General features: G+C 33.8%; 2 protein-coding genes and 1 pseudogene across 3 annotated transcripts; 2 read left to right on the forward strand and 1 right to left on the reverse strand.

Moving 5' to 3' along the window:
• Positions 1–981: 981 nt before the first annotated feature.
• Positions 982–9,817, reverse strand: LOC108339360 (tricyclene synthase EBOS, chloroplastic-like). The gene is made up of 7 exons (XM_052877399.1): positions 9,584–9,817; positions 9,213–9,483; positions 7,712–8,090; positions 6,900–7,118; positions 1,812–1,950; positions 1,465–1,713; positions 982–1,353 (listed from the first exon to the last, which is right to left on the reverse strand). Exons 1-7 carry the CDS (start codon positions 9,806–9,808, stop codon positions 1,027–1,029), a joined length of 1,809 nt encoding a protein of 602 aa, XP_052733359.1. The 5' UTR covers positions 9,809–9,817; the 3' UTR covers positions 982–1,026.
• Positions 9,818–11,067: 1,250 nt separating this feature from the next.
• Positions 11,068–12,589, forward strand: LOC108339987 (soluble inorganic pyrophosphatase 6, chloroplastic-like; annotated as a pseudogene).
• Positions 12,590–23,833: 11,244 nt separating this feature from the next.
• Positions 23,834–26,629, forward strand: LOC108338865 (11-oxo-beta-amyrin 30-oxidase). Of its 2 annotated transcripts, none has more exons than XM_017575914.2 (5): positions 23,834–24,192; positions 24,486–24,703; positions 24,878–25,119; positions 25,456–25,843; positions 25,925–26,629. In XM_017575914.2, exons 1-5 carry the CDS (start codon positions 23,868–23,870, stop codon positions 26,348–26,350), a joined length of 1,599 nt encoding a protein of 532 aa, XP_017431403.2. In that variant the 5' UTR covers positions 23,834–23,867; the 3' UTR covers positions 26,351–26,629. The 2 variants fall into 2 exon arrangements, with proteins under 2 accessions (XP_017431403.2, XP_052733360.1); XM_052877400.1 differs by having other exon boundaries at positions 24,180–24,277.
• The last annotated feature ends 116 nt before the right edge of the window (positions 26,630–26,745 follow it).

The following is a 26,745-nucleotide window of genomic DNA, read 5'->3' on the forward strand; positions in this document are numbered from 1 at the left end:
TTAATTGTCCTTCTTACCTCTACTCTAACCAATCGCATATTCACATTGTAAAATAAAACAACTTATGTTTTTTTTTAATCTTGTTAATATTTTTTTTTCTTTAATTCTTCGTCGCATTATATGTTAATGTGATATTTGTCATGTAAGACAAAATAAAAACTATCCATTATATGTTAATGTGATATTTGTCATGCAACATGGAAAAAAAACGATCCATTGTATATTACAAATACATGTATTTTTACTCGAATTTTGAGTGTGAATTTTTAGATAGGTAACAAGATCTTAACAATAATTTGATTGCTCTATTTTTATTGTAAAAGTCTTTTTGTTGTTCAAAGGAGAAAGATTCCACTTACAAAGATTTTTTGATGATCCAGTAAGTTAGTAAGAGAGTTAGGATTTATAAGTGAGAGTGATTATAAAAGAAGTGTTCATGGAATGTTTCATAAAAAGCCTTTAACTCTAAAAGAGCGTACACACTATCTATGCAAAAATAATAGAAATACAGAAAAACAAGTAAAAATTTGAGTTATTTATTTAAGAGAAAAATAGTAAAGTGTACACCTAATTCATGATCTCTCCTAATTAATATTGTCAATTATTATAATTAATATAATCATCAATGATTATTGTTATCTTCTTTATTTAGAAGGTCTTAATGTTAAGCGTAATCAAAGGATAACGTATAACATTTGTTATTATAATTAATATTGTCCAATATTACCATATTAGGAATCTATTACCTCCAATACATTTCTTTCTAATTGTGAAATCATTACATTATTTTGGAGTATTCAAGTTGAAAACAATTGTTTCAATTTATGTAATTTTATATTGCATTAATCACGTCTTTAGTATATTAGATGAAGAAAAAATATGTAAAATAGCAAGTTACAAAATTATTTTATTAGAATCAAGAAAATATTTTAACAATTTAACTTGAAAATAACGAGATGATACAAAGATAACAAACCCTTTATATACAAACTAATTTATTTTTCTTTTGCAAGATTACCATTAATATTAATAAACAACTTGTTCTAATGCCTCCGTCTCGTAAAGTGCAATGGGTTCAATTATCAAAGATCGTATGCTATTCTTGGCAGTGCTATCTGGGGCTCCATGTCCATCTCCATACTGATATGTGCACTGAGAAATTCTTCCAAGGTTCATGGCTGTTTCTACGAAAGCTTTAGGGAAAGGAGACTGTGACACTCTATCTTTGTTCATCTTCTTCCACGTTTCGTTAAGCAAACTATGGATGTGCTTGTAAGCACCCTCTTCACTAGCACCACTTTCTCGCATGAAACATACAATGGAGCTTGCTGCTTCACCTCTCTCTAACTCTGCCTGCAAAATTACAACACAAGACCAATTACTTTTATGTTTTAGGCTGTTGTTTTAATGATGTAAAAATGTCACAAAAAAAAAAAACATGGTCATGTATGGAATCAAATTTACCTTTGATGTGCCCAGATCATTGCAAAGTCGAAAAATAAGGGATGGTTTCTGTAACAAGGAGTGGTAATTGTGCAAGGATTGAAGTGCCTCTTTTGTAATGCTTTGGTTTAGTAAGAAATAAGCATGGGTGAGTATAACCACCCCGGAGACTGAGACCCATGCATTGTTGATGTAATCCTCGAATCTTGGCAAGTGTCTGTCGCGACTCCATTTGGCTTCTTGTAGGAATGCTTTCAACATATCAGACCACTGTGTAATTTAATTAAAAAACAAAAATAATCTCAATAATGCACTAACATGTATACATAATATAAGAAATAATTGCTATAATTTATGAATTAACGCACTGCTTTGGTGAGGTAGGGTAAAATATCTTGTCCATGTTCCTTAAGGGCATCATAGGCAAATTCGTTGACAGTGTTGTACAGTGCCAGAAAACATATCTTCATGTAATCAGGGAGAACTTGAACTGCTTTAACATCCCAACTGAAACAAGAAAAAAAAAATTCTAATTAGTGCACTGATTAATAATTTCAGCAATTTTTTTCTGTTGGGTATCAGTCATACAACACAAGCACACACAACTAAAATTAAAGATGAGAAAATTTATAACTAACACAAGACCAAGGGCAAGGTTAAGAAAAATATTTACTAGATAGAAGAGATTACAACACCCTCTCTTTAGAGCAAGGAGGATACAAGTAATTTTTGGTGCATCTTACACCTTCCCTTACACCTCTATTTATATGCAAATGAGGGAGGGAAGTCTTTGCCCACTTTAGATGTGGGACTTCTAAGACAAACTTCTAACAATTCTCCCACTTGAAGATTTGATTGAATCAATCATGTCTTCACAATACTTTGTCTTCCTTGTCAGTTTCATGCTACGTTGCTGATAGACCATAAGAGGATCTACTCCATACAAACTTGTCAGTATTGACCGACTTTGTCATAACATCTGCTAGGTTATCTTTGGTACAGATCTTTTCCAAATCTACATCTCCTTTCTCTACTACTTCTCGGACAAAATGATATTGAACCCCTATATGATTTGTCCTGGAATGAAAGGCTGGATTTCTTGCAATGTGCAAAGCACTCTGACTGTCACAATATACAGTAATTTTGTTTTGCTTGTGCCCGAGTTCTTCCAATAACCTTTGAATCCAGATTGCTTCTTTGCATGCTTGAGTAGCTGCCATGTATTCAGCTTCTGTGGTGGATAGAGCTACAACAGTTTGTAGTTTAGATAACCAGCTTACCACCCCTCCTGCAAGTTTAAACACATAGCCTGTAGTAGATTTTCTTTTATCAAGATCACCTGCATAATCTGAGTCGACATAACCTCTGACAATAAATTTTGATCCTCCAAAACATAACGCAACATCTGAGGTTCCTTTGATGTATCTAAGGACCCTCTTAACAGCATTCCAATGCTCTTCACCAGGATTTGCCATAAATCTACTAACTGCTCCCACTGCATGTGCAATGTCTGGTCTTGTACAAATCATGGCATACATTAGGCTTCCCACTGCTGATGCATACGGAACTCGAGACATTTCCATCCTCTCTGCTTCATTGCTAGGACACATACTTGAGGATAATTTATAATTAACAGGAAGTGGGGTAGAAGTTGGCTTGCAATCTTGCATGTTGAAGCGCCGCAAGACCTTTCGAAAATAATTCTTTTGTGAAAGCCAAATCTTCCTGTTTTTTCTGTCTCGGTGAATTTGCATCCCTAAAATCTTGTTTGCAGGTCCCAAGTCCTTCATATCAAATTCCCTAGCCAATTGTGCCTTCAATTCTTGGACTCGAACTTTGTTGGAGCCTACCACCAACATATCATCCACGTACAACAGCAAAATGATGAAATCATTATCCTCAAACCTCTTGTAGTACGTACAATGGTCTGAACTTAATCTGTTGTATCTGAGGCTAATAATGAAAGAATCAAATCTCTTATACCAACACCTTGGCGCCTGCTTTAAACCGTACAGAGATTTGGTCAACCTACAAACCAAGTTTTCTTTGCCTTGTTCTTCAAAACCTTCTGGTTGGAGCATATATATTTCTTCTTCAAGTTCTTCATGAAGAAAAGCAGTCTTTACATCTAACTGTTCCAGATGTAAATCATCTACAGCACACATTGCCAGCACTATTCTGATAGTGGTAAGTCTAACAACTGGTGAGAATATCTCGTTAAAATCAAGACCTTCTTTCTGAGCATATCCTTTGACCACCAGTCTTGCACGATATCGCTCCACTTGTTCATTGCCATCTCGTTTGATTTTGTATACCCATTTGTTTCCAATTGCTTTTCGACCTTTTGGAAGTTCAACAAGTTCCCATGTCTCGTTCCTATGTAAGGCTTCTATTTCTTCATGCATTGCTGTCATCCATTGAGAAACATCTGAACTCCTCAACGCTTCTTGAAAGGTTGAAGGTTCTCCTTCTTCAGTTAAGAGACAGTACGCATCATGGTTTGCCATAACATAGTCTGAGTGCCAAGATGGTTTCTTCATCAAACGTGTTGTTCGTCGAGCATCTTCATCATTGACCTCATTTGGTTCTTGTTCATCGTGCTCTGGTTCTGTTTCAGAGGAATCATTATCTTTTGACTTTTCCTCTATCTGTATTGAAGTAATGTCTATTGGTGTGCTGACATTTTTCTGCTCACTTTGCAATTTTTATGCAAAAACTACATCCCTGCTAACAATAATCTTGTGGGCAGTGGGATCCCACAAGCGATACCCCTTAACATTGTCAGCATAACCCAAGAATATACATTTCCTGGATTTTGGGTCCAACTTTGTTCTTTTTTGGGAGTTGTACATCACGTACACAGGACAACCAAATACATGCAGAGAAGAGTAATCAGCTGGTTTTCCTTTCCACATTTCTATTGGTGTCTTTACACCAATTGCTGTTGATGGCGAGCGATTTATCAAATAGCAAGCAGTTTTGACTGCTTCTGCCCAGAAGGACTTGGCTAATCCTGCAGTTTTCAACATGGCCCTTGTCCTTTCTAGAAGAGTTCTATTCATCCGCTCTGCTACACCATTCTGTTGAGGTGTATGAGCAACTGTAAATTGCCTCTTAATACCTTCTTGCTTGCAGAATGCCAGAAAATCACCATCAGTATATTCTCCTCCATTATCTGTCCTCAAGCATTTGATCATTTTTCCAGTTTCAAGTTCTACCTGTGCTTTGAATTCCTTGAATACTGGAAACACATCTGACTTCTTCTTGATTGGGTACACCCATAATCTTCGGGAATAATCATCAATGAATGATACAAAATACTTTGCTCCTCCCATGGATATTTCTGGTGATTCCCAGACATCAGAATGGATTAAGTCAAGTATGTGCTTGCTTCTAGCAGTCACTTTAGCAAACTTCAATCTATGTTGCTTACTAGTCACACAGTGCTCACAAAACGGTAAGTTAACTGTTTTGAGCCCCGGCAGGAGATTATGATCAGCAAGAATTTTCAAGCCTCGTTCTGACATGTGACCAAGTCTGTAATGCCACATCATCGTTGCTTCTTCTTCTTTTGTTGTTGCAACTGATGCATCTGCTTCTTGCAACGTATCTCCCAACAACATGTATAGATTTACTGCGATCTTCTCTGCTTTCATCACAATGAGGTTACCTTTCACCATTTTTAGGATTCCGCCTTCAATGTGAATTTTGCACCCAAGGTCATCCAATTGTCCAACAGACAAGAGGTTCTTCTTCAATCCCTTCACATGTCGAACTCCTTGAAGAGTGCGTATTGTACCATCATACATTTTGATTTTGACGGTACCAATCCCTCCAATTTCTAAGGCATGATCATTCCCCATGAACACAGATCCTCCTGAGACAGGTTCATAAGTGTGAAACCAATCTCGGTGTGAAGTCATATGCCATGTCGCGCCTGAGTCTACTATCCAGGCATCAGAAAGTTGTCTTCTGCCTTTAGAACTACCTTCTGCTTCACTATACAGGATTTCTCCATCTTCAGAAGTTTTTGCAACACAGCCTTGAGAGCTTGATGCTTCGAAGTTCTTTCCTCCACTCTTCTTGTGCCAACAATCTTTTTTCAGATGCCCCCTCATGCCACAATTGTAGCATTTAAAATTCTTTCTTCCTCGAGACTTTGATCTACCATGATTTTGACTCCCACTGGAGCCACGTTCCGTTGATCTTCCTCTCATCATCGTTAAAGCTTCTACTTGCTTCGAACTTTCTGTCCTGTCTTCCTTATTCTTTCGCCTGGATTCTTCTTCAAGAATAGCTCCAGCAACATCTTCAAAGGATAAACGACCAACAATGTTGTTATTTGTAATGTTGATGATGAGTTGATCATATGAATCTGGTAAACTCTGAAGTAGTAGCTCTGCACGTTCATTTTCTACTATGTTGAAATCTGACGCGGTGAGCTGAGCAAATAATGTATTCAGATTGTTGATGTGTTCCGTCACTGGCGTGAACTCACTCATTCGAAGAGTATAGAGTTTTCTTTTTAAGAAAATTCTAGTGTGAAGTGACTTGACCTCGTACAGTTTAATGAGAGTATCCCAAATCTCCTTTGCAGTCTTCTTCTCTGCTATACTAGACAGAACTGAATCTGCCATTGCTAGGTGCAAATTGGCAACCGCGTTGTCATCCATCTCTTTCCATTTTTCATCAGAAATTTCTGCACGTCTGTCTTCAATTGCATCCAGACAGTTGTCTTTTCTCAAAATTGCCCTTATCTTCAGTTTCCACAAGGAAAAATTATTTCCGTTGAACTTTTCTATCTCAAATTTTGCTGTCATGGTTTCACTCTTGAACCGGCTTATGCACTTCTCACTATGAATAGTATTGTCTACTGGTACAGTACAGGTAGACTGTGAAGTAAAGCACCAAGAAGTTCCCAGGAAAGAGAGGTGGGTCACAAATGGACACTCTTAAGTACCAAGTCTTTCCTAGCCAGAACTTTCTCAGACCGCACTTTCACACTACCAAACGTTTCCAGTAATAACTCTTTTCTGATGCGGAAGATCGGATTAAACCGCAACCACAGAGCATACTCAGAATTTTACCAATACTATTCTAATGACAATAGCAGCGGAATACAAACCGAAAGCTCTGATACCACTGTTGGGTATCAGTCATACAACACAAGCACACACAACTAAAATTAAAGATGAGAAAATTTATAACTAACACAAGACCAAGGGCAAGGTCAAGAAAAATATTTACTAGATAAAAGAGATTACAACACCCTCTCTTTAGAGCAAGGAGGATACAAGTAATTTTTGGTGCATCTTACACCTTCCCTTACACCTCTATTTATATGCAAATGAGGGAGGGAAGTCTTTGCCCACTTTAGATGTGGGACTTCTAAGACAAACTTCTAACATTTTCATGCTCGTGATTGAAGTTTTTTTCTTTTTTTTTACGTAAGCTACCTTTCCACAGCTGCAGTGAAAAGTTCTAATTCTTCTAAGGTGCCATAGACATCATAAACGTCATCGATTGTAGTTATTAAGGAAGTAACTTTTGTTAAGCCTTTACGGAGATCACTGAACTGAGGCTCGAAGACCATTCCAACAGTCCAAAAGAAACATTCCATAAGTCTGTCTCGGCTGAAGCTTAACTTTGAGGCCAGTCCCATTCCCCTCCACCACCTTCATCACGATGTAATCAAGAAAAATGAGGTATCTCTAAAGATGTAATAGAAAAGGAACATCATAAAACTGTAACCTTTTATTTTTTTTTAAGGGAATAATTGTCTAGTTAACAGAAAATATTATTTCCTTTTTCATTTTGTTTAATTAACCTTTTATTTTTTTCTTTCTCCCCACTTTTGTGCACACGTACGTCTCTTTCCCCGAGATAATACTTGAAAATTTCATTTAATAACTTCCCCACCATTTTCCTTCTCTTTGTCCTTTTCTATTTTCTCATATAATTAAAACAATGAAAGAATACGTAATTGATTGAAAAATTGAAGCGCGGAATCACATAATCATGACTTTTTGGAAGACATGTATAGTTTTTTTACCAGAATTTGTTTGTCTGGTAGATTTTTACTTTCAACATTTACGGTTGCAGCAGGCATTCTTTTAGTTAATGGAAAAAGACACAACACTGCTAGTTCAGTTAATGTTGTGTTAAATATTATAGGACTAAAATTAGTATTTTATCTCAGTATGATGTTGCATCCAATTTTTATCCTTTGATATTTAAATACTGATACGTTTTTCCAACACAGACTCACCTTGACATTTGTTGGAGATCGTTTTGCATTGTTGACTGCACAATATTGAAATCAAGCTTTGCTGCTTCAAGCAGAAATCGATTTGAGTCTGTTCTTTTAGCATAAGATTCAATGGACCACCTTGCTTCCAGCCTTTGAATTCTGTGATGGAGTGGAAGCTCCAATGCATGATTCACTTGTTCCAAAAGCATGTTACTGCCTTTACCTTCGTTGAGGGCAACCCTAAGATGGAAGCTAGAGAAGACCATGGCCTCATCCAAAATCTTCTCTCCTTCGTATCCAAGAAACGATGCCTCGTACAGACTCAGCATTCCCTTCACATCGCTCACAAGGCTTGCCTTGAAATTACCATTCTCCTCCTTAAACCTCTCAAATATATCTACATGATCAAATAAGTACACACGTGAAGCTATAGTACCTAGACAGGCCACTTATATTTGATAAAAGAAACCAAAATGTTCAACTTATACTTAAAATAAATAAACAAAAACATGTAATACTTTATATACCATGGACACTGCAATTACTTGGTATTCTAATTAAATTTATAAATATATTCAAAATACTGATAAAGAATTTAAAATATAATTATATATATATATATATATATATATATATATATATATATATATATATATATATATATTAATAAAACTTATTTGTTTATCTATCTATTAGGCATAGTCTTGTTCGAAACTAGTGAGGCAGCATAGGCTGTTATTTGAAATGTCGGTTGGATAACTATTATATATAAGTGATCAATACTATTTTTTATTCAAAATCTTAAGATAATAGGTCTTTTATCTTTATATGCTGCTCTATTTTCTTATCTCACATTTGGAAACCATCGACTTGATTCTGATACTATTGTTGGATCTATGGAGGAGAAAGTTATCCGTGTGGGTTACACAAACACTAATAACATCTTAGTCAACTATATAACAAATATATTATATTGTTATACTTTCTCATTTTTATTCAATGTAAGCTTACACTTGAATATCCAACATGGTGGTGCCCAGCTCCACATGACAATATAGCAGAGTTTAAACACATATATTTATGATGTTAAGGCCTGTAATGGTGTTCATCAACAGCTCGTTTTCTTTATGTTGTACGTGTGTACTGTGTTTTGCTTTTTGTCTGATACGATGACAATATTTGTTAAAGTAAGATGATAAAGTTTTATTTATTTTTTATCAACCCACTTTTGTTCACACTTCTTTTTCCTACAGATAACAGTTGAAAATTTCATTTAATTACCTCACAACTTTCTTTTTTCGGTTTCTATTTTTTATCAAATAATTAAAACATAATGAAAGTATATATAGATGTAGTGTTCTTTCTTTATTAGGAAACAATGCAAAACATAATTAGTGCTTATTTGTTAGGTTTATTGGTAGTTTTCAGATATTTTACAAACAAAATAATATTATAAATAATTGTTTAGAAAAAAAAATTATTTTGCTTATAATAAAATGTTATATAACGTTAGTTATACCTGCTGAGACATCATGGCCATATTCTCTGAGAAGCCTAAAGCACAAAGCAGTTTCATGCAAACTTCTGTTAACGAATGTGCTACTGAATCCTGCAGAAGAGTGACACCGAAGAAGGGCTTCACCTATCTCCTTGTCATAATGGTAACTCAGACCCAATCGTTTCACATCGTTAATGAGTTCAAGTTTGAGCCATATGTCTGAACTTTCATCCTTTATCATTCTCCTCACTTCCTCCTGCAACATCTTGGCCCTGTCCTCGTATCTTATATCCTGAAAATGTTATACAAAGAACGAATCACGTATACGTGTGTAAGAAAAAGTTTAGAATAGGAACAGTGTATATGATAATTATGATGCTTTAACTAATTACAGCGTAGGCATGCTTCAAGGACTGCAGAAAGTCGTAAGTCCAGAGGTTGGGTTGGTAGTTTGCTGATTTTCTTTCAGAAACTTTAACGTTTGCGGTGATTGCGTTGTAGCGAGGGAAGATTATCCTACGTTGGAGAAGATTAGGAGCTACTGGTTTCAGAGGTTTGGGAAAAGTGAGATGTGGAGTAAAAGAGGAATTGAGTAACGTTGGGTTCACAAGAGTCATTTTGTTCAAGGCTCGCTTATGTCTGCAACTGCGAATGTTTAACATTGGGTGGTCTCATACGTATATATAGATGAGAGGACCGGATGATTATAGGAGCTGGGATAATGTGGTCCCAAACTTTTAAAATTGCATATATATATACATACGATAATTAAATTATTTACTTTTAATTTTTGTATGAATTATTTATAAGGTGTAATCATACATTTGGTTTTTTTTTATGATTTTTTTAAATAGATCTTTTGTTTTTTTTAATTGAATCCATATTTTTTTTTTGAAAAATTAAAGTAATTAAGTTTCCTTAGTTTTACACTAAGACATTTAAAGACAATTAAAGGTGTCACGGTTGATATTTTTATTAAAATATTTTTTTAATTATTTTTATTTTTTAATATTTTTATAAAAATAAAAAAAATTATCGAGTGACATACTTTATGTGACAATTAAGATGTGACATGACCCCGTTAATATCACGTATCATTACGTTAATTTCAATTTAATTCTTAGTGTTTTATTTTTTCTCAATTTATTCTTAATTTTTTTTAAATTAAATAATTTTATCTTTTTCTAAATTCAAACAAAAATTAATTTGTATATAATGTTATACACTAAAAAAAACTATTATCTGAGGGTTATTTTGAAGGGTTTTAAAAAACTCCCACAAACTAACATAATTTAAAAGGATTTTAGTGAATTGTTTAAGTGCTAACAGTAGAGGGGTTTAAATTCTTTTTAAGAGAGTTTTATATCTTACATAAATTATAATTATTTTTTCTTTTTACCTTTTCCTTTTCTTCAATACTTTTCGTTTCCCTCCATGATTTTACACTCATTAAAACTCTCCCCAAATCAAAACCTAAAAGAACTTTTGCCCCGATCAAAACGCCAAACCCCAAGAACCAGCTCATCGTTCCAAAGTTCTGCAACGTGGACTTCCTTAACCCGCTTCATCTCTGCTGCCACGCCTTCTCAACGAGACGAGTCTAGCCGACGAGGTCGCCGACGATCGCTGCCGCTTCGGCTCCATCCCAGAATCCCCCGCCAATACCACCGTGCTAATCCTTTTCCCCTTCCCCACACATCTGGATTCTTTGAACTCCTCACCGATGACGAAAGAGAGGAAACTTACCAATAGAACATGCTCTGGTTTAATATTTGTGTTTTCTGTTATGGATCAATAGCTTGGTAAGTTGTTTAGGATAGTCTTTGTTTTGGCTGATGTTGAATAGTTTTGAATATTCTTATGCTTCACTAGCTAAATGAGATATTCTGTTTTACACATCTGTATGTGTTTACTTATTGTTACTACATTTCCTCTGCTTTTATGAAAGAAATGTTGAGCAGGAGCCAAATTGTAATGTTTTATGAGGATTCATCATGATTTATATTTGCTTAATATGATGGAAGCTAATTACCGTGTAGCTATGTAATAAGAATTACTATTAATGAGATATTGAGCTTTTCAACTAGGAAATGGAAGTAAAGTTCAAAGAATGAGTTTTCTGCCATGTGGGCTACCTGTTATGATTCTGTTACTTGTATCTAAAATGTAATTTGCAAAATATTTAGGTTTCTCTATTCCATTGCCATCGGGTGATGATATCTTCAACTTCATTGTTGAGATTCTTAAAGAATCCAGTGCAAAGACGGAGGTTGCAACTGATGAAGCTTTCACTCCGATAAAACAAGATACAGAAAAGGGAAAGCTTTGATATTACCCGTGAGATACAATTTCTGAGCTCATGTTGTTCCTTTCTTATTCTAAATTACATTATTTGTTATTGGCAGTTCACTTTTAACGTAAATCTATTCTCTATATTATTTTATTGCCTTATTGTTGAGATAAATGTGGTGTGATATTTCTTCTTTAGTGTTGTCTATTTACTACCATAAATCTACTACTTTCAGGGTTCAATACCCATTGCTGACCTTTGATAGTTACCCTTCCTTCTTAAATGCCATTTTCATGTTAATTTTTTATCCTTAACAGTTGAAGCATTTTGCATCTCTCATTTAACACATCCTTGACTTCTTTTACTGTGTCTGGTTGATCTAGCTAGACTGATTTGGTTTCATATTTAGCCTATTCTTAAACACATCTTATTCATGTTCTCCAGCTACAATATACATTGGAACTATGGCTTACTTCCACAAACATGGGAAAATCCATCTTTTGCAAACTCTAAAGTTGAAGGAGAACTGGGAGATAACGATCCAGGTATTCCATTAATACAGATTGTAGACTTCCCTCCCTACCATAATGTTATATTATGAATACAACACAATATGTCTGAAATCATTGTAATTTTGCAGTTGATGTTGTTGAGATTGGTGAAAGAGAGGAAAATATGTGAGGTTTTGAAGGTCAAACCCTTGGGTGCATTAGCCATGATTGATGAAGGGGAACTTGATTCGAAAATAGTTGCAATCTCATTAAATGATACAAAGGCATCATTGGTGAATGATGTTAACTGAGTCAAACATAAATAGTATTGGTTGTACAATTAATGTTAGGAGATTAATGTGCTTGTTCAAACATCAAACCAGGTCCCTAGTTTTTACTATTATATATTAAAGAGCTTTTTGGATTGAAAATTAGAGAAAAAAATCATAACGCCTCTACGTTGTAGATAATCAGTTCCTCATATTCGGGACAGTAAATGGTAGTATAACATTTCTTCTTCTCTTTTTACTTTATTTGTATTTCAACAAGGAACTTCTAAACAATTTGATTTACCATACGTCATTTAAAATAGTTAGCAAACTTTCTGGTCTGATATATAAAACCTCACTATTATACAGTATATATATATATATATATATATATATATATATATATATATATATATATATATATATATATATATTGTGTGTGTGTGTTTACCAGTAGATGCAGTCCGAAACAAACTATAGTACTTTGTAAAATTGTACTTTCCCATTGGTTATCTTAACAAATTCATTTTTTTTGTTTCTTTCCTGCAAAATTGTATGAGTATAATTATAATTATTTTTTTATCATTTCAGCAAGCTGGTGATGCAAATGAGCCCAAGTCTCCTTTGAGTACAAGATCAAAGACATTCATCTTGTGGAAGTAACAGGGAGTTTATAAATTTTTTTTAGGATAAAACTATATCTAGTTTATTATGAATTTTGAGTACTTATTGATTATACTTGTTAGAATAAATGTGAACTGTCATATAAGTTTTAACGCTAGGTGTTACATTTATTAATCAAACTTTTTGTTTCGAATGAACAAGTTAATTATTGAAGTGGAAAAAAATAACTTATAGGACCTTGGTTTTGTCTATATAAGTAAAAAAATTATGATTATTATACAACTTAGTCTTTTAAATCTTAACTTAGTCTTTTAAATCTTTTAAATAATGTTTTGTTGAGGTTCTTTAAAATCAATTAAATTTGATAATTAAGTACGTATCTACTTAGTGTTTTATTTGTTTAATGTTTAATTGTAACACTAAGTAGGTCTACTACTTAGTATTACATTCCTCCCGTCAATAATTGTATAACTAAGTAGGGTAACTACTTAGTATTCAATTCTTCGATCCCATTAACAAGTGGGACTATTTCACTTTTCAAATTTATACAAAGTTGGTATAGGACTTAGTTTTATAACCAATTTAGTAAGTTCTTCTTATGTAGTTAACTTCGTTGGATATGGTCTATTTTAATCTTCCAATCCTTTTGTCATGAGTAGAGCTCGTTTTATTGGAAAAATCATGGATAGACATGCCTCAAAATACAAGTCAATATATGGGAGGATTGAATACCTTCTTTGACTTTGCATTCAGTAGTGATGTTAGGAGAAAGATAATATGTCCATGTCAAAAATTCAATTTTAAGAAATGGCAATGTCGTGAAGTAGTATATGAGCGCTTAAATGTTAAATATTTTCCAAAAGAATAGACAATGTGACTTCTACAAGAGGAGATAAGAGTAAAGGATGAAATAGGAGTCATGGCCGAATAAAATGATGCAAGAGTTCCAATTACTAATAACATGTGTGAAATGGTTAATGATGTATTTATGTATCATTGCTCTAACAATGACATGGTCGATGATGACGATTTGGGTGCAGAGTGAAGTCATACTAGGAGTCATGATGGTACAGATTTTGTTGACTTAATGCAAGATGGACAACAAAGTTTATATGAAGGATGTCATAAATATTAGAAACTTTCATTCTTGGTGAAGTTGTATCACATCAAATGTCTATACAGAATAAGTGAAAAAGCAATGTCGATGATACTATAGTTGCTAGCAAATGCATTTGAACATACTAAAATTCCACATTTATTCTATGAAGCCAAAAAGGTCATTAACAAGCTTGGTTTTAATTACACCAAAATTTATGCTTGTCTGAATGATTGTATGTTGTATGATGGAGAAGACAAAGATAATTTTTTTTTGTAAGAAATGTAAGAGATCAAGATGGAAGACAAAAAAGAGAGTACAATTGGTGATGATGTCGTTGTTAATAAGCTAAAAAACCTTCCTCCAAAGGTGTTAAGGTAATGGCACTATAAATGTAGTGTACGATAGACCGAGTGTCAATCCAAGAAAATCGGTATTTAGGTAGGTATTTTGTGTAGATTTTTCCAAGAAAACAATGCAATGAGTGGGAGAGTATATAAACAACAATAACTAGTCTAGAATGACAAAAGAAACTCATGCAAGAAAAATAAAAGAGTGAAAGCAGATATGCAGATTTGCACAACCTGTGACAGTGTTCATGGTATGCAACAATGAAGAAATAGCTCAAATCAATATGAAAATAATGTTTTAATTATTTGTGATGAATGGTGAATATGTATAATGCAGTTTGAGTGGTTGGAAGATAGTTTGATGGGAATTTTAGTTTGATTTGAAAGGAAAGTTGGAATTGTTGCTGGTAAGTTTAACTCAACCGTAAGTTTGATTAGAATGAGAATATATCCTCAAAGTTATTGAATGAAATGTTAAGAAATTCGCTAGATGTTAGTTAAGCAAGAAAGGGTGTCACATTCCCACTTAAGTAGTTGAAGGAGACATCAAGATAGGGAAATGATGTCAAGTTGTCAAGGCATGCATGGAAAGTTCCTCTCAGATTATTCATTTTTACAACTACCTTAAAGTCATGAGAGTGATTTTTAATTGATTGATAAGTATAGTTATTAAACTCTTATAATAATAATACACTTAAAGTTTATGCTACTAATGTATATACTAGATTTTGGAACAAGGACAAAAAGAATGACAAATGATACATGCTCACCATGATTTGGTAAAATTCCATTGATATGTGCGTTAGGTAGGTGAAGAACTTCCACTTTGCTTAGATTAGACAAAACTTCAACAAAGAATAAAAGAGATTATTTACCAAAAATACTCATTATTGATATTTCAAACGCAAAAATCAAAGTTGAAGAATGAAATATCGTAGGGCAACCAAGTATGAACATACCTAGCTCAAAGCTTTGATAGTGGGGAAAGCAACTAAGGACTTGAATATTCCCTTGTCAAAATTATTGTCAGCTAAGTTCAGTGTCTTCAACTTCTTTAATACATAGCAGAATTTTGTATCCATAAAGCAAGAGTTATTGATATGTCTCCATATTTCCTACTATCCCGTCACAGGATTTCAAATTTCTTATAAATTAACTTAATATTTTTTCTATAATCCATGTGAATTGGCAATATAAATTTTAAGAACTAGTAAGTAAGAACTAGTAATTGAGTACTTACTCAACTAGTAAGAACTAAAAACTAAGAATCAAACCTATAATAATTGAGTTCAGAAACATGAATCATGAAACAATGCTTGGAATTGAAATTAATCAAGAAAAATCATAATTAAACATTAAAAAAGTTAGATTCAGTGGCGCGATAGGCAATGAACTTAACAACCAAACTAGAAATTTGAGAAATCTGAAACTGAATTGGAATCAAATGTTTGGATCAAGTATCAAATTATTAAAATGCATTGGTGAAAATAAAAGCATATTAGAATTAGTATAAAGTGCTGAAATGTGAATTAGTGACTAAACACTACCAAACTAACTAACTGTACATTAATGTACTATAACGATACATGAGATTCATTACACTATACTCATATAAACTTAAACATAATGTGGTTGGTTTCTCTATACAGAACTCAAACCCAAGAACCTCGTTAGTTCAAATGACTTTGACCTCTTTTATACCTCTATTTCTGCTTCCTATGATTTTGCTTCCAATGTTTCTAGCATGGTGGCAGTTAATCTCTAGTCCTCATTCTCAATCCCAAAACCACAAACCTAGTGATGTATGAATTATGTTCCTTAGATGATTGCCAATCCATTATTCCATTATGATTAGAAACTCTTGTTCATATTTGTTTAATATTCCTCTATATTTCCATACATATGTGCAACCCTAAATGAAGCTACTCTTCATTCACCACCTCGGAAGAACTTCACATGTACAATCTGAACATGCAGAAGATGAAAATGAGGACATTTTGGAAGTGCAAAAAGAAAGACCAACAACATACAAGAGATCATAGTTGGTTGATGTCATTGGTATAAGACACTCTACACATATAAATGTTTGCATTATATGTGATATTAATATTTATTGCTGAAGTTGTTTGACACAATTTTGATTTCTTCTAGATGACCAATGCAAGATGACAAGTAAACACTTAAAAACAAATGATATTTGGAATTTTTCTCAGAATGAAATGATTGTTGTATGTTGGAATGATGAGAGCAACCAATTAGGGATGGTGGAGCATTGTTGAATTGGTTCTTGAGGAGTATTGCTAGAAACTTCAAAGCATTCCCTATTTGCTATTCTACTTGGAAGAAGATTCCTAAAGAGTACAAAGAAGACATAATTCAAAATACCATTCAAGTAAGTAATGTAAATTTTCAATTTACAATTCAATTTTTAGGTAATTGTTGTTAATTTTGATTAAAATTTGTTTTGAAGGCAAAGTTTGCAATCAGTTTTGATGTTCAAATAAATTACATCTTGAAAGCACTTAATCATAAATGGAGATATGGTCGGCAAGAAGTGTGGTAACAAAGAGACGATGGTGCGTGTACAAGATATGAAATGACATGTGATGGCTCTAGATGGAATAAATAAATATCATTGGACTACTTTTGTTTACTATCGACTTAATGAAAGAACAGAGGTAAAACTTATATTTCTTCTCAAGAAAAAAAAAGAAAGTTTGAGGCATGAGAGCTAACTAAGATTGAGACCCAAATGAGTGTTGATGGCCACAGAAAGAAATGTAGCATCTGTCGTCAAGTGGTTCGCAACAAAAAACAGTGCCCTTTACGTTCAAACATCATAGAACCAACAAAATCATCACAGCCACAAACTACCCAACCCATCATAAAACCAACAGAACCATCATAGCCATAAACTACCCAACCCCTTGTACCATCAGAGTTACCACCAAGTACCCAATCCCTTGTTCCATCACAACCACCAAGTCCCCAATGTCCTCCCCAATCCCCTCTAACATCACAGGCAACATGTCCTCAATCCCCTCACCCACCACAACCAACTCAAGAATCTATCTAGATTTAACTCCACCAATGAGAAGGAAAAAGTTAGATGTTAGAAGAAAAGCTCCTTAGATGTCAATTTATTTACTTTCATTGACAAAATTTGGATGTATTTTGTACTATTAAGCACTTTAATTATGTACTTTGATGGTGATGTATGTTTGATCAACTTCAATTAAGTACTTTGTTGGTGTATATGTACTTTTTTAAGCACTTACATTAAATGTACTGATATTATGTTATTATGTGGTCATCTTATATTAACACTTTTATTACTATATTTTATTAGGTATTTTCATATGTATCATAAACATATACAATAGGGACCACATTGTACCTTTTTTAATCATAACGGGCACCACATTTCACATTTCTAAACTAAAAGGGGACTAAAACGAACAATCTCACATGAAACCAGATTATTCATTTGAACTCATTACAACAGACACTCATACATCATCCCTTACATGAACAAAACATGAAGCTAAACACCTCAACCTAAACATTCACCTTCACATTTTCCTTAACATTACATGAAAAAAACATACAATCACATTGCCCACCTACCAACATCAACCTAAATACAACCACAATTTAACAATGTTCAACGCAATAAGAACACACAACTCCAATTAACAACTTTATCATTTTCTACAATTCTTTGACTAAATTTTTCAGATCACATTTCCTCCTTCTTTGCCTGACAATTGTACCATCTCTTTCATCAGCATTGTCTTTAGAACACCACTTGAAAAGGTTACACGACATCCCAATTGAAGATCCACCCTATTATTCACTAAATTAAGCACCAAAATTGGTTCAAAGTCAGGGAATGTATCAACACATAAAGTGACTAGGGTATTCATAAAACTTTGTAATGACGACATCCCCAAAATTGTCTGTCAGCATTCTTTGCAGTTCTCACAACTTTGGTTACATCAATATCACTACAGTTGTAAATAAATATCACATCTCTTTTCGAACCACCACCATGTGAGGAATGCGAAAATCATTTGTCCCATGACTTCGAACAAGAAGAACAACTTTGTGAAGAAACCATTCATAACCCTAACCCTTTGCTTTTAACTTTTGGAAGAACAACTTTTCTCACTTCAGGGATGAACTTGCACGAACCTTAACCATTTGCTTTTAACCAATTACTTCAATTTTAACAATTCCACACATGTTGCCAAGTCATTTCAACTCAGTGTGTCACGTGTTGAATAAGTGTACAAGTCATTCAGTTTTCGCTAGGGGAACAACTTTGTCATTAGTGTTTTTAACGCCGTAAGAAAAAAGGACTAATGTGAACTGTTTTTACAAAATATGGGACGTTTGTGAACTTTTCAGTAAAGGTAGGACCAATTCGAACACACCTAAGAAATCGAGGGACCAAAACAAGTATTAAGCCTTTTTTATTTATTAAATTTTTTGTTCTTTTTCTTGTAATAGAGAGAGTCACCGTAAGGTCAGAACGAAGAAAGCTCTACTTCTATCACTACAAAAAAGAAGGGCATTACCGAAGGTCAGGAGCCCTCGGAAACAACCTAAAACTGTCGGTAAAAGATAATTACAGACGGCTTATCGACGGCCAAAGAGCCCTCGGTAAATCCCTTGTTGCTAACATTTACTGAGGGCTTCCACCCTTTGATAATCCCACTATTTCTATGAAGGGCAGAGGCCCTAGTTTCATTCCACTAATTTAAATTATGAAATTTTTCATGACATCAAGTCAAACTAACCACTAATATTTCTACTGGATAAGAACAGTTGAAAAGGAAATATTAAATGATATTGCATAATATGTTTGTAGTCTTTTACATAAGATACTTGTTGCCACAACACTACAAATTCTTACACCTCAATACATAGGAAAAACATCTAAATTCTACTTCTAAATAAGATAACAACTCAGACAATGGAAGAGAAAATATAAACAAGAACTAATACTAAAACTATAAATATAAAGACTATCCAAGTTCAGGCGGCATCATGAAGCAAACTTCGATAAAAGTGGTACACACCAGCCTCCTTCCAGAAACAAGTTGCTGCACCAGACTCCAAAATCTGCCAATTCCTAACACCTAAAGTTGGTCCAACAACTTCTAATCAATCTGATGAATTCAGGTGAACCTCAATCTAGCTAAAAAATGCATGAATTAATGCTACTGCAGTAGTTGACCAAGAACCAACATCCAAGTATTGAACACCAATCCTTCCTCCAAATTTCATCATTTGCAAAGAACTTGAAACTAAGTGATGCATAAAAAAAAAGAATTTGATTTTTTAAATATTGGCTTTTTAGTATAACAGTAGAATCCATTTTCTATACTATAGTTGAGTATTTTCAATCAAATATAATACAATTAATAAGTAAACTAAATTATAATGCAAATGGAAAGTAAAACTAAATGGAATTGGTTGAAATGACAGAAAACCAAAAATCCTAGTAATTACTAAAACTGGAAATTAACGAAAAATGGAAAACTAAAGTACAATTGAAACTAGGGATAATATACACGTCATCTAAAAGTAATATGAAAATTAATAGAACTAGAGGATTGGGGAAAAGATTTCAGAAAATGGAAATTGAAATATAAAAGTATGAAATATTGAATTGGAAAACAATGAAGGAAGCAATATCTAGAATTTAGAAACATTCAAGATTCGATGCATTCAATTTTTATTATGTACACCCAGATCATCTTGATCCCATGACTAAAATAATCTTGGTTTACATATACATAGACAACATTATCTTATTACAGTTAAGACATATTCACACTGGGTAAATGATGATTAATTAAGGTAATTACTAAAATATGTTAATAAGATATTATGCAAACAAAAAACTCAGGAAGTTGACAAAGGAAAGAGAATACAGCACAAGACTGTAAGCATTGTTGAGTTTTTCATTGGCATCTTAACATGACAATGGTAAAAGAAAATTTTAACTGGAAATTATATGCATAATAACATAGGTCTATATCTTTAGACTATCTAATAACAGAGGTTAAATCCCAATTGCTTCCTAGGATTTTTTATATTTGAACAATTAAAGTTTGTTATATTTTTGTTCGTGTATATATATGTAAGGATTTTTATTTTGTATTCAAATAGACAGGGAAGCTGATGTATCATATTTGTCATGCAGGGATTCTCAAATAGTAAATTGAGCGTATTTTTCCCAAACTTCTTTCTACACAGAAATAGAATAACAATGCCACTGGATATTTCATACAAAAAACAAAACACAACAACTGATATTTGGCCACCATGAAGGAAGGAAATAAAGGCAATGTTTATGAAAAATAAAATCATTAGAGAGAAGTAATGCTTACAGGAGCCTACTAAGAGCGTCAATTTTGTCCTTTCTTGAGCCACTCCCACCACCACGCCCTCTTGTTTTTTCTCTATCATTTTTCATATCAAAAGCCTTTCCATGGCCACTACTAGAATTGAACATAAATATCAAAAAGCATAAAATAATGTAAAGCAATCTATGACAGAAACTTATTCTTTTCACATGAGCACAACAGACAGTTCATACAAGGTATTGACAATAATAAGAAAAAAAATTGTATTTTTCAATCCATGTGCTAAAGTTTCAATACAAGACCAAAACTGATCAAGACAATTAATCGAAGACAACATGGAAAGGCAAAGAAAATACTTAGCTCCGTGTAGACGAGCCTAACCTAGGCTCTGAATACCACTTGATAGCTCCAGATCGAGGTGGATCAACGAGGAATCATGGAAATTGGCACAGATCGAGCTAATCGAAGAAGAAGAACAACGAATGACGGAAAATGGAGGCAAACCCTAGATTGAATGGTTTGATCGGTGTACATTCTATGGTTGGAGATTTGGGACATTTTGATCGGTGGAGAGAAAGGATTCAACGATTGAATTGATGGAATGGAACGAACAGAGGTTTTAATCGGGCAAAAGTGAAGATAGAACGATGAGGATAGGTTTAATCGATGAAAAATGGATTCTTTGGTGGATTAGGCTGAGGTAAGGGAGAAATGTACAAGAGAATGAAGATCTAGAGACTAACCATGGCTGGCGGATTAAGATATGAGGCGGAGGAGCTCGAAATATGGATCGGAGACAAGCGAAGGTTCGAGAGAAAAAGAAATGTATGCGAATGGATCTCTCCAGAGAATGGCTAAATGAAGATGTGGTTCGGATATGAAGAGGCATCGGAGGCATTACCGAAGGGCAAAAGGCCCTCGGTAATACGCGATTTTATTGTAGTGTATTGCCATCCATCGTGACACAAACGAACCAGAACACCTGCGGACCCAAAATCACGCCATAACCTGCATCTTCTCCGTCGCGCACCGCCAAGCTGCATAGACAAACTAGAGACCACCCAAAACACTATTAGCAACCATAAATGAGAACCCAGAATTGCGAGAAAACAAAACCCTAAGAAATTCCCAAAACGCAAGATAAAAAAAAGACCCCAAAACATAATTCGAAAATCTAGAAAACAAGAATAGAGACCCTGATTCGAAAATGAAACACTGAAATCCATAATTCAGATTCCCAAAGTCGCGAGATCAGAAACTCAAAAATAGAACCCCAATTTGGAGCCCTAAAACGAACCATGAAGCCCCTCTCATTCTTTGCCACCACGAAGACGCAAGATGATGTAGGCCCTCGTCACCCCTCCAAGCATAAGGGTTTGTCCACAAGAAAGAACTTAAAGGTGGGAAAAATGAAAATATTTAGGATTCTTGAAAGGAAATTAGGCATTTGGAGAAATTAATTAGGGTTTAATTGTAATACACCCAATTATGATTTAGAAATAAGGCTTAAATGCTTATTTCGTCCTCATGTTAAGATGTGAATTTCTGTTTAGTACCCGGTTTTAAAAATGAAGATATCGAGTCCCTATTTTATGAAAAGTGTATGAATAAGGTCATGTCTATTAAGTTGACAGCAACGACGTTAAATCCATGCTGATGTGACCGTACTTTTTCTCTTCTCTCTTCTGTTGTCCAACTCTTTCTCTCTCTTGTTCAGTGTTTTCTTTGATGATTTGTTGAACTTGTTCTTTCTTTGTGGACCTTGTTCATATACTTTTCATAACATAGGGATCCAATGTCTACATTTTTAAAACCGGGTACTAAATAGAAATTCACCTCTTAACATTGGGATGAAGTAAGCATTTAAGCCTAGAAATAATTAAAAATTAATATTTAACACTAATGGTAATTGTCACGTTACATCTTGCTATATATTTAAAAATAGACACCTCATTGAATATTGGCTAAGGCGAACATTATGCTGTTAGCGATTTAAACACCATCAACAAAAAAGATTAAATTGAACAATTTTTACTACCATTTTGAACAAAAAAATGTGAGGACTATTTTAAAGGAACCAAAGACCACCCAAAACACGATTAGCAACCACCAATGAGAGCCCAAAATTGTGAGAAATTCCCAAAACGCAAGATTAAACTGTGAGAATAGGAACCCCAAAATCCAATTTGAAAATCTGGAAAACAAGAACAAAGACCCCAATTCAAAAGCGAAACACTGAAATCCCAAAGTCGTGGATCAGAAACCCAAAAATAGAACCCTAATTCAGAGCCCTAAAACGAATCACAAAGCCTCTCCCATTCTTTGTCTTCGTGAAGACACTAGATAATGTAGGCTCTTGTTGCCCCTCCCAGCATAAGAGTTTGTCCGCGAGAAAGAACCTAAAGGTGAAGAAAACAAAAATGATTAGGGTTCTTGAAAGAAAATCAAACATTTAAAAAAAATTAATTAAGATTTAACTATAATACATTGATTAAAATTTAAAAATAATTAATAATTAACATTTATCACTAATGGTAATTATCACGTCACATCTTATTTTATATTTAAAAATAATTAACTTATTAAATATTAACTAAAGTGAACCTTAGACTAGTTAAACGTTATCAACAAAAATATCAAATTAAACAATTTTTGTAAAAGAATAAACTATTTCGAACGCCAAAACATATGAAAATTATTTTAAATAAAACTAACTAATACAGAATCAAAATAATATTAAATTTTATAAATTTAATAATATAAAAACACTGTGTTTCACGTTGAAAGGTTGAGAACTTTTATAAATTTAATAATATAAGTAAAATAGCTAAATTTTAGAAAAAAAATGAAAATTTAATTAAGTATTTTTATAATTAAACTGGTAAAGATGGGATCCACCATTTATATTTTTATAATTAACTTAAGACGCAATGTATATCATATACAAGTGTACATCTATAGGTCTATACACGACATGTATACGTGTATGACCTGTCTTATAGACACGCATCTTATAGACATGCATAATCATGAGCAAGTGATCTTTAATCGTTAAAGACACGCCCATGAAAATCACGTGGCACTGATTTTTAATAATTAAACTGAGACAAATAAGTAAATTAAGACACGAATTTTGTACTATAAATATATGTGATACAGTAGTCTAAGTGTCTACGTTTATGATTACTCTGTACCTTAGCCCTTCTGACTTAATGGAGCAATTTTCATTTTCTTCCTCAACAGCAATAGTGTGTCTGGTGAGCTTGATCGTTGGTGTGATTCCGTTATGGGCGGTGAAGATGGTGTACACGCTGTGGCTTAGGCCTAAGAGGTTCGAGAAACTTCTGAGAGCACAAGGTCTTCGTGGTGACCCATACTCCCTACTTTTCACCTCCAACCAAAACCCTGCTCCACAAAACAACCCTCAATCGCAATCTTTTATTGTCTCCAACGATGTTGCTCCTCGCTTGTCCTTGGGGCCTAACAACACTGTTGCCAAATACGGTTCACTTTTCCTACCTCCTCAAAATTTGTAGCTATACATAAATGTTAGGTCTACAGAGTTTGGGCATGAAAGTGATGTTTTTCGGTGATTCTTCCTGAATCATTCAATGTTCTTGCTACAACATTTTTTTTATTTTAGTTTTTAAAATTTCTAAAACAAAACCAGAGATATTCCTCCTTTAAATTTATTAGTTATACCATTATTCTCCTCTCCTCGCGAAATAAAATTTTTGGATCTTAAGTTGTTAAAGCAAAGCCGTTTTAGCAATTGCTGATAAGTGAATTATGTGCAGGTAAGAATTCGTTTTTTTGGGAAGGCACAACACCAAAGGTCATCATCACTGATCCAAATCAAATCAAAGAAGTCTTCAATAACATTCATGATTTCCAGAAACAAAAGATAAGTGGCATTGCCAAGTTCTTGGTCAGTGGTCTGATAAATTCCGAGGGTGATAAGTGGGCTCAACATAGAAAGATTATCAACCCTGCATTCCACTTGGAAAAATTGAAAGTATGTTTATTACTTTAATTTATAAATAAACAATCTTTTCACAGCATTACCTAATTATTAATCGAGATGTACAAAAAGTATGTATACTTTTATAATGAATTTAACCAGTATCCTTGTTGTTTGGATATGAAGACTTTTGAGACAAAATATTGTTCTCTTTTAAAATATTTGCAGAACATGGTACCAGCATTTTCCCAAAGTTGCCATGATGTGATTAGCGAGTGGAAGGGAATGTTGTCATCAGATGGAAAATGTGAGATTGATGTTTCGCCTTTTATTCAGAATTTGACTCGTGATGTAATTTCTAGAACGGCTTTCGGAAGCAGCTATGCAGAAGGAAAAAAGATATTTCAGTTTCTCAGAATTCAGGGATACCTTGTCATGACTGCAAAGTATTATAACACACCAATATTGCGGTAATACCACATTGATTCGTTGTAAAATGTGATTACTAAATTATGCATGTTTTAGTTTTATTGAAACTCAACTCACCATGAAGTTCTTCGAACCTTAGAGAATCACCCTAAAAGCTAGACATTGTAGACAGAGATTAAGCTCTCCATACACCAAATCACTGCTATAGTGATGATGACAAATAATTATGAATTACATACAGATTTTGATCTAAGGAATATTTGATATATGTTTCAAAAAATCTTTGAAATTCAAGAAATGAGGCATACCTGACTTATACAAGAACTAATAATGTTACTTCTAGGAAATTGACATTTATTAATTCAACATGTTTCTAGGCATTTACCGACACCTACCAAAATGAAGATGAGAGCAGTTGATAAAGAAATGAAAAATTCAATTGGGAATATCATAAAAAAACGAGAGAAAGCCATGAAGAAGGGTGAATCCAACAATAAAGATTTATTAGGCATGCTTTTAGAATCAAATCAAATGGAAATCCAGGGAAATGGAAACAGTAAGAGTGTTGGAATGACTATTGAAGAAGTAATTGGTGAGTGCAAGTTATTCTACCTAGCAGGGCAAGACACGACTTCATCTTTGCTGGTTTGGACATTGATCATGTTAAGTAGGTATCCTGAATGGCAAAATCGAGCAAGGGAGGAAGTTCTTCATGTTTTTGGAAAACAAAATCCAAACATTGATGGGTTAAGTCAGCTCAAAACTGTATGTATCACACGATTTCATTTATTATCTTTATTAAAAATGAATTTCATGCTAACATGTGCCAAAATGTTTCTTCCGTAGATGACCATGATTCTGTATGAAGTTCTGAGGTTATTCCCTCCCACTGTTTTCCACAATCGCAGACTCCAGAAGGATATGAAACTTGGAAACCTGTCACTACCTGCAGGAGTAAATGTTACCTTGCCAATTTTTTTACTTCACCAAGATGTTGATATATGGGGTAATGATGCGATGGAGTTCAAACCAGAAAGATTCTCTGAAGGGGTTGCAAAGGCAACAAAAGGCCAAGTTGTATTTTACCCATTTGGATGGGGTCCTAGAATTTGCATTGGCCAAAACTTTGCCTTGTTGGAAGCCAAGGTTGTGTTGTCATTGTTTCTGCAGAATTTCTCATTCGAGCTTTCTCCTGTTTATGTGCATGCTCCTGCAGTTATGCTTAGTTTGCAACCAAAACACGATGCGCCACTTATTTTGCAAAACCTATGATAATTGATCATATTCTGAACCAAAAAAGGTCATGGTTTTAGATCTACAAAATTGTCTCACTGGTATAAGACTATGCATATGTCACCTGGCTTAGTCTATATCACTTTATTAGATTCCTTTCTGTAACAACAATCTCACCATGTTAGTGTATGTGAGTAGAAACCATGTTGTAATGCATGTGTTTGAATTCCGTCTCATGGTTTAGTCATGAAGGCTTATTGACTGATGCATAATTAAAAGTTTGTTGAATGTCAGATTTCATGGTATTTACATGTTTTTGGAAAGGGGATGATACTTTAAAGTGGTACTGCCTAATTAGGTCACTAACCTACTTAATCTTGACTTTAATATATTTTGTTTATTTTAAACCATTAAATATATAGTTTTATAATTTT

This window comes from Vigna angularis, chromosome 5, assembly GCF_016808095.1.
Source record: "Vigna angularis cultivar LongXiaoDou No.4 chromosome 5, ASM1680809v1, whole genome shotgun sequence".
Classification (NCBI taxonomy): domain Eukaryota; kingdom Viridiplantae; phylum Streptophyta; class Magnoliopsida; order Fabales; family Fabaceae; genus Vigna; species Vigna angularis.

Excerpts from the sequence above, each read along its gene's own strand:
- LOC108338865 (XM_017575914.2), top strand. The coding sequence starts at position 23,868 with ATGATTACTCTGTACCTTAGCCCTTCTGACTTAATGGAGCAATTTTCA. Across the intron at positions 24,193-24,485 it reads CAACACTGTTGCCAAATACG|GTAAGAATTCGTTTTTTTGG; the intron begins GTTCACTTTTCC and ends AATTATGTGCAG. Across the intron at positions 25,120-25,455 it reads TATAACACACCAATATTGCG|GCATTTACCGACACCTACCA; the intron begins GTAATACCACAT and ends ACATGTTTCTAG.
- LOC108339360 (XM_052877399.1), bottom strand. The coding sequence starts at position 9,808 with ATGACTCTTGTGAACCCAACGTTACTCAATTCCTCTTTTACTCCACAT. Across the intron at positions 1,951-6,899 it reads TTCACTGCAGCTGTGGAAAG|TTGGGATGTTAAAGCAGTTC; the intron begins GTAGCTTACGTA and ends TTCTTGTTTCAG. Across the intron at positions 1,354-1,464 it reads ATGATCTGGGCACATCAAAG|GCAGAGTTAGAGAGAGGTGA; the intron begins GTAAATTTGATT and ends GTAATTTTGCAG.